Genomic DNA, 8,624 nt, shown 5'->3' on the forward strand with positions numbered 1-8,624 from the left:
CAAGCAACTAAATAATTAGCTACAAACACTCTTCACCAAGCTTCACCACCATCAGCACCAACCGAATGCTACGTTACCGAACCACTGTCGACACCACCTCTAATCAAACATTACTCCACCTCATTACCACTACTACCACAGGTCACATATTGTTTATTGATTTCAAATTATCTATTTTATCGATCTCATATTATTTATTGGTTACAAGCAACTAAATAATTAGTTACAAACACTCTTCACCAAGCTTCACCACCATCAGCACCAACCGAATGCTACGTTACCGAACCACTGTCGACACCACCTCTAATCAAACATTACTCCACCTCATTACCACTACTACCACACCACCACGTGCACCATCGCACCACCAACCACCACCATTTGCAAACCTCCAACCACCAACAAAAATCACCATGCTAAACACATTGAAACAGATTAGAAGTGGAAGAAACCACTCCAAAAGCACCCCAAAACCATCGTCGTTATGCACAACACCCATACCCTAAACTGTAGTGACGACAGTCATGGTAACCGGAGAATGAGGAAGGTGAGAAGTTTTGTGACCTTCTGTTTTGATAGAAAAATGAATCAGGGTTAAGGAGTGGGGTGATGGAGTGTAGAGGTATACTTGATATTTGAAAGGATAAACTTAAAATTTTACTTGTGCGAGGGACAATTGCAGCCACAACTCCAAATCGTTGAACTTTTGTAGTTTTACCATAACCTTTTATTTGTTGTCCCATGGTCCCAAACCTTTCAATTGTGTGCGTCCAAAGGACAAATGGTTGGAAACTATCCTAATTATTGTTAGTTGACCAAAAAAATTAAATTTGACCACGTTTTTGATATTTTAAAAAGGGCAACATCATAACTTTCTTAATTAAATCATTAAATAAAATCATTCTTCTTCTTTATTAAAATTGAATGCAATGAAATTGTCCGCAATTTTTACTTGAAAATGATGGCAACTATGACGGTGAAACCTGGAATGAGGTTCATCATTGCATTAGAAATTGATACAGTGGCACAAGTCCAATATACTCATATATAAGCACCAAGAACCTGTCGACTTTACCGTGATTACTATAATATCAAAGGTCCATCATTGCACTAGAGATTGATACAGTGACAAGCACAAGTCCAATATACCCATATATGTGCACCAAGAACCTGCCGACTTTCCCATGATTACTATAATATCAACAAGAGATATTAATACATATGAACAAAATTTTTCTACCTGATTAGGCTGAGCTAGAAAGCCCATGAGGAATGTGTAGAAAAGTGGAGAACGAGAAGATCTGTACAAGAAAGGGAAAATACATTAGGACTCAAATTTAGTTCTCGAATCATTTAAACAACCACACAATGTGCAGTGCGTTACCTATGTACACAAAATGAGATAGGAAGTAGTATAAGTAATACCAGTGCATTTGAGTAGAAAGTAAAAGTAGAATTTCCATTGGACATGGCTACTTTGCCTGCTATCATTAAGCCCCAAAAAGGGTTTTGGAATTGGGAAAATAGGCAAATTGGCAATTTGAGGTGGTGGTGGAAGTGATTATGGTATAGGGGCAAGTAGCGGTGGCGATGGTGTCATGACCGAAAGGTGATTTTTGTTTTGGCTCATGATGGCTTGGGGTTTGAAGGATGGGTAAAGATGATAATATTTCCTTTTCTTTTATTTTTTATTCAATTCATTTAATTATTTAACATGATAAATAGGAAGTTACCTTTTCTTTTTCTTTTTTTTAAGATTAAAAATGTAGTCAAACTTAATTTTTGGGTTAATCTACGAAAATATAGATGATTTTCATCCATTTGTCCACCAGCCGCATACAGAAAGGTTTGGACAACGAATGTAACAAATAAAAATGGGGGCAAAACCTACAAAAGTTTGAAAAGTTTGGGGTCGTGGCTGCAATTATCTCTTTATGAAATGATAATATATAATGTAGGGGCTAAGTTTAAAGCAAGTAGATCCATTAAAAGCAAAACATCAGACTCAAAAGTTTGGGTTGCCAAAACAACACAAGTAAACAACCCAATCCAACCCAATACAAACTAAACTATAGAAGAAATATATGAGGATCCACCTCACCTACTACAGAAACCCTAATTATTTCTATTTCCATCCCCAAACCCTCTACCGATCTCCCACAAACTGTGAAGACTGGTAATGGAGTGGTGGAGTCAAGGACGGATCCAGGATTGGATCCACGACCGAGCTACAAAATTTTAAATCGGGCTATTACGTGGGAAAAAATATTTTTACACATAAAAAACTGATTTTTTACCCAAAAAAAATAAAAAATACCTTAAAAAAAAAATTCTTGGACTGGGCCGGGGGGGGGGGGCTACAGCCCAGCCCAGCCCCCCCTATATCCGTCTCTGGGTGGAGCGTTTATACACCAACAATTGGCACATTTACTCGGCAACGGTGGAGATAGTGCTTGATGATGGAACTCTTCAACCGATGGAATTTTGTCACCAAATCCCATTTAAGCATCTGGAGTATTTGACAATGACGCATGGCAAGCTAGCAGTAAAAGCCCAACTGCTTCATGAATGGGCAGAGCTGCCTCCTCATCAATGATGCCCCACTATAGAAACTTAGTATTAAATCTAGTACCGATTAATAATTACATTTAAAAAACATGATGTTGGTGGATGTTTTTGAATGTAAATATTAGCTCCAACATCATGTATTTTTTGGTTATTTTTTGAATGTAATTACTAGCTTTAGTTGCACTGTGATTAATATTTCTCCTTCCATTCTTCTTGATTTAATATTATTCTCTCTTTTGTAAAATTGTATCCATTGACTTTGCATACCAAATACTACATACTATTCATTCACTTGCAAAAATAGAATGTTGAACCATTTAAGTTATTCTAATTATAACTTTATAAAGAAAGCGTGTTCCTAAAGAGTCGTTGATAATTTCTAAATTTTCATGTAATCTTGACCTCAATTTGAGAAATTTAATGGCCATAATTCGATCACCTAAAAGTATAATGATCGATCGAAAAGTTTGTCAAAGAATAGTGAGAAATCAAAGACGCATTTCTCCGTAGTTGGACATCAATTTTGTGATTGAGCGTCTGTGTGCAATCCATTTGCCAGATCAACTATTCTGTTACATTTGTGAAAGGAAAGTAAACCCTATGACTAATATTCGACATTTTGAGAAGTTTAGTTGTCAAAACTCATCATATGAAGCTCTAGTGAGCAATTGAAGATAATAATCCAAGTTTAGTGATTAATGGGACAATTAACTATTCCTCTTGTTTGACTTCCCATCATTTTCAAAATACTTTTCTCTATTTTTTTCAATCACACATTTTTTAATAAAAAAATAGTTTACTCAAACTCAAAGTTTTTTTTCAACCACATATTCTTCATCAATATATTATTCCATAATGCATTATTAGGAAATAATGAGACTCAAATAGGCTATGGGCCTGTTTGGGAACGATTTTTTCACCCAAAAAATTGATTTTTTGACCGTTATTTCACTATTTTAGTCGTCATATTTGACTTCTTCTCTCACAAGTGGACCCCATTTTTTTCCTAACGGTCAAAAAATCAATTATCAAAATCACTCTCAAACAGACTCTATATAGAAATAGTTTGGCGCTGCTTTTTTGCTTGATTTTAAATGGAAATGTGACCCTTTTTTCTTATTTGGGACCCACGCGAGAGAGAATGGATCAACAATTACGGTGGCCAATAGCAGGAATTTCGATAAAAATCTGGAGAAAATCAGGCCCAAACATATGCATAATTTTTTAGTTATTGATTTTTAAAATAAGAAACAGTAAAATTCTGATTAAAATCAAATGGGACTAACTAGTTTAATTAGATTCTGATTCAATTTGTGTAACTTCGTTTGGCTATAGTCAGTGCCACTTTGTGTGTGTACGTAATTGGTGGGAATTGCGTCGTCACTCTTTTCATTTCCATCCTCAACAAATAATAATAATAATAATAATAATAATAATAATAATAATAATTCTATCATCATCCAATAAATATTTTTTAAAGAAAAAAGCCAAAGAAAATTCGCTAAAAAAAAAAATGATGATTTCTTCCACCGCCTTAACACTGTCGAACCTCCGTCCAACACCTTCGCCGACCACCGCCTCCCTTCCCGAATCCAACTCCAAACCTTCATCTCCATCCACCTCCGAACCTTCATCTCCTCCCAAACCGCAGGCTCGAAGATTCAAACCCAGTCCTCAGCTAAACCGCTGGTCCAGAGCTCGCGCCATAAGGTCCGGCCATAAACTAGACCGTCTAATTCAGCAGCCCAGTGTGGAAATGAATCGTTCGAATAGCTCTCAGCTCGCTAATAATGGTTACGATGGAAGTGAATTGCATCTTCTATCTCCTTCTAACGAAAGCGGGAGTAACGGAGATGATTCAACGGACTTGACGGCGGGGAAGTCGATATATATGGTTTCTGATGGGACAGGGTGGACGGCCGAGCACTCCGTTAATGCGGCTTTAGGGCAGTTCGATTATTGTTTGGTCGATCGGGTTTGCCCTGTTAATACTCACCTGTTCTCCGGAGTAAGTTTCATTCTCTTTTGCTTACTAACTTTTTTTGCTTGAGAAAAGTGGAATTAATCTTGATATCACGCTTGGAGTGAAATGAATTCATGTTTGATTATACATTTCTTTCTGACTTCTCTTTAATATGAATCATATGCATATGGTGAAAGGGTTATTGAGAACATCCACTGTTATAATGTGATTGTGTTGTTTTCATCATGAACGACTATTGAAGTGTAATATTGAGGTAAGGGAAATGGGGGAGTCTGTTTCTATTATCTGTGAGTACCTTGGATTTCAATCTTTATCTTGTCAGGTATACTATCCTGAAATGCCTAACCTTGGTTGTTTAGTGCTCGTTAAATGTATAAGTATTTGATAAACTATCAACATGTATACTCAATGACCCCATTGCACATCGTTGGTAGAGGAAAGTAGTTTTGGTTTGTGGTTTGTAGCAAATATGGAAGAGGGGTGGTAATTGACGAAGTTGGTAGAGTAAGAGTGTGGGAAGTGGTAGATTTGGTGCGTAGAATATTTATTTTTTTCCAGTGCCCAATCTTTTACGCCATTTGTAGTAACTGTGCAACGTTAATTTATTTAGGCTTCTTCGTTATATTTTCTAATGGTTCTGTCTTGAAATATATTAATTGATTTAAGTCTATTACTGAAGTAGGCTTCTGATTAGGTAGCAACTGCCAAAGTTATTTTCTTGATGATAATTTGTTTGATATTATGGACATTTTATACTAAAAATAATTAAAGAACTCATAATTCTACCTAAAACTTTTGCACATTTTGTTATAGTTAGTTTTTTGTTGGCCCCATCAGTCAAATAGAAAAATGGATCATTCCTTTGCTTTGGAAAGACTCATCTGTTATGTAGTTTCCTTGCAATCTTAACCTGTTTCTATGTTTTCTGAACTTGGATGTATTCTGCTTGTTTAAAATTGACTATCTGAGTTCATAATATCTGTCTTTTGGTGTCAAATGCTAATCCACTGACAATCAGTTAAATCGTTTGACAAGCTTGATTCCTGTGACATGATTAGCATGTGAATGTCATGTTCTGCAACTTTGTATTTATGCACTGCACATGGATTTTGATGGATAGCTTGACTTATTTGCGTTTATATTCTATACTTTTGATTTCTAAGATTGATGATGTTGAGCGCTTGATGGAGATTATCAAGCAAGCAGCCAAGGAAGGTGCAATGGTTGTGTATACTTTAGCTGATCAGTCAATAGCTGAAACAGCTAGACAAGCATGTGAGCTTTGGGGCGTAACATCTACTGATATACTTGGTCCTATAACAGAGGCAATTGCTTCCCATCTTGGTGTTTCACCTTCTGGTCTTCCCCGCTGGGCTCCAGGCAGAAAGAACTCCCTTAATGAGGAGTACTTCCGAAGGATTGAAGCAATTGAGTTTACAATAAAGCAAGATGATGGGGCCTTGCCTGAAAACCTGCATAAGGCTGATATTGTTCTTGCTGGTGTATCTCGTACTGGGAAGACACCACTGTCTATTTATCTATCACAGAAAGGGTACAAAGTGGCAAATGTTCCGATTGTAAAGAATGTAGGGTTGCCAAGGAGTTTATTTGAGATTGACCCAGAGAAAGTCTTTGCTTTGACTATTAACCCTGTTGTCCTTCAAACAATCAGAAGGGCAAGAGCAAAGACCTTGGGCTTTGATGATGAAATAAGGAGCAACTATTCTGAAATGGACTATGTGAAAGAAGAGCTGGAATTCGCCAGTAAAACTTTTCAACAAAATCCCATCTGGCCGGTGATTGGTGAGTTTATACAAATTCTGCACCACTCATTCCTGAATTTTTTAATTTCTGTCTAGATTGCTATATACTAACTAGAATAATAAAATATTTATCCCAGCATGTGCTGCATGGAAACTTCACCATGACATTCTTCATTATTTATCTACCAGGCCAAACAAATAAGGGAAGTTTGTTGCAGTGATGGTATTTTGATTATAATTTGAGAGTGTTGCATGTTTTGGTTGCAGAAGTTACAGGGAAAGCAATAGAAGAAACAGCGGCAGTTGTACTAAGGCTATACCATGACAGAAAGAACAGATGCTCAATGCCGAGAATTTCCAAACGCTACTAGAAAATGGAGATTGAGGGTCCTGAAACCTGTTTTGATTGGATCTTGAGCTGAACAAATAGATAATCTATTTTGTAAACAAGTATTATGGAGCATAAAAAGTTATTAGTTAGGGGAGCATGTCTATGTTGAAAATTATCGTGTAGTCAGGTGACTCAGGTGATATCTAAGCATAGCGTATGATCTTGAGAAGTTGTAATATGTTACGGCCCATCATGTTTCTTAAATGTTGTGCATGTAAATAATTATGTTTACACCAGATTATAGCCTTCTTTTTCACATACAAGTATGGTTAAATATAAACGTCAAAGCATTGGAATCAATGAGATTATATATCTTGTAATGTGATTAACTATAGTGAGAATTTTGATAGTTTAATTAATGTTTTCTGTATTTGCAACCATATAGTGTTTTTGAATCCTTGCTGCAAATTTATGTAAACATTTGGCATATAAATGCATTTTGTTTTTACAATTTATTAATTGATTTAACAAATTTACTATATTACTTTTTTCTCCTATTTCTGTTGCTGTCAAATTTTTGTGCAGAAAATTGTATCATTTCATTTATACTTATGCGGAGATAGACAAGACCAACATGAAAGGTACAGAGATCCCGTGCTTCCTGTCTCTTGCACAATATGATGATTCTCTATCTTAGTGCTGCCATCTGGTGTCAACAAATATTATGCTGTGAAGAGAATCAGGCTTGGAAAAAGTGAAATCTGCGGAATTTAAAGCCACGAGAATGGATGGTCAGTCTCTTACCTTTTCTAACAATTTTCATCTCCATTTTTTTTCCGTGCAAATCAGATTGTCGCGAATCAGATTGTCCTCACCAGATGCAGCCAACAATTCATAATTAGAGACTTATTTCGACCATGTCATTTTATTCCTCATCATAAAAGTTGGTGGATCACGTAACGACTGTTCTCAATCGAGAGCATTGCCATCCCCATTGAGCTTTCCCACGGACAAAGTGAAATAGATTAGTAGTATAGTTCCCATGCTTGACCTGCCACAGACGATAAGATTACTCAATCAATGAACTTATAATGTTCTTTCTACTGTTTAATAGTTAATTATATCTATTCATGCATTAGCAGATACATTGGATCTTCGACTGTAAGAAATTGTTGATCATATCCCCATTTGAATTCCTCAATCGGAGGATGTTTGATTAATTAAATCATTGAAATTGTGAAGTTGCAGGAAGTATTTTCGTCTTGGAAAGTTCTGGCTAGGAGCCAAGGAGTGAACTTACAGGGTTGCAAAGAAGAAAAGAATCTTTCTGGGATCAGCCGTCCATAAGGGGGAAGATCGCCTGAGGCTGAGTCTCTTGCCACCAAATTTGCTTTCATTAGCCCTGTTGCTCATGCTGCCATTAATGATTGTGATTTGATGATGGATTTGAGGATTGATCGAGTGATCCGTGGACCCTACTATCGCTACTTCTGGCTTTTCAGGTGTGATACTCCTGAGTAGAGCAGCTGCAGTTTTAAGACCAAATAAAAATTCAGAATAAACATATGAGCTTTAGTTTGCTCTTACTCTAGCTTCCCACAATGTAAATGCTTGTGCAACCCAGGATGGAATATGTGAATAGAAACATAAAGAAAATGACACTGTGTAGGGTGTCCTGACAAAAAGTTCAAATTCATCTTGGCATATAATTTATGCTGTTGCTCTATCATCCATAGGAAAGAAAATTTGACAACTTTGGTTCCATAAAAGTTATATATGTACAGTAGAGTTGACATGGAAACAATTTTTAAATCCAGTAATTTAAAGTTGCATCACAGTAATTTAAAGTTGCATCATGATGCTTATATGTGCCATATATTTTCGAAATATAGCAGTATTGACATATGTAGCATCTTCAACACCATAGTATAGAACTTAGCCTCTGTTTGATGCCATTATTTTGAAAAAAAAAAAAAAA

General features: G+C 36.2%; 1 protein-coding gene and 1 long non-coding RNA gene across 4 annotated transcripts; one reads left to right on the forward strand and one right to left on the reverse strand.

The window, feature by feature from the left end:
• The first annotated feature begins 4,042 nt into the window (after positions 1–4,042).
• LOC111396000 (pyruvate, phosphate dikinase regulatory protein 1, chloroplastic) lies at positions 4,043–7,161 on the forward strand. 3 transcript variants are annotated; one of them, XM_023022249.1, is made up of 3 exons: positions 4,043–4,576; positions 5,716–6,355; positions 6,453–6,585. In XM_023022249.1, the coding sequence occupies exons 1-3, from the start codon at positions 4,082–4,084 to the stop codon at positions 6,515–6,517; spliced, it is 1,200 nt and encodes a 399-aa protein (XP_022878017.1). In that variant the 5' UTR covers positions 4,043–4,081; the 3' UTR covers positions 6,518–6,585. The 3 variants fall into 3 exon arrangements, with proteins under 3 accessions (XP_022878017.1, XP_022878016.1, XP_022878015.1); XM_023022248.1 differs by lacking the exon at positions 6,453–6,585 and adding an exon at positions 6,586–7,035 and having other exon boundaries at positions 4,044–4,576; XM_023022247.1 differs by having other exon boundaries at positions 4,046–4,576; positions 6,583–7,161.
• A 65-nt stretch (positions 7,162–7,226) lies between these two features.
• Positions 7,227–8,174, reverse strand: LOC111396001. The gene is made up of 2 exons (XR_002702903.1): positions 7,947–8,174; positions 7,227–7,697 (listed from the first exon to the last, which is right to left on the reverse strand). It is a non-coding gene; the product is annotated as an uncharacterized LOC111396001 (long non-coding RNA).
• Positions 8,175–8,624: the final 450 nt, after the last annotated feature.

Source organism: Olea europaea, chromosome 6, assembly GCF_002742605.1.
Source record: "Olea europaea var. sylvestris chromosome 6, O_europaea_v1, whole genome shotgun sequence".
NCBI lineage: Eukaryota > Viridiplantae > Streptophyta > Magnoliopsida > Lamiales > Oleaceae > Olea > Olea europaea.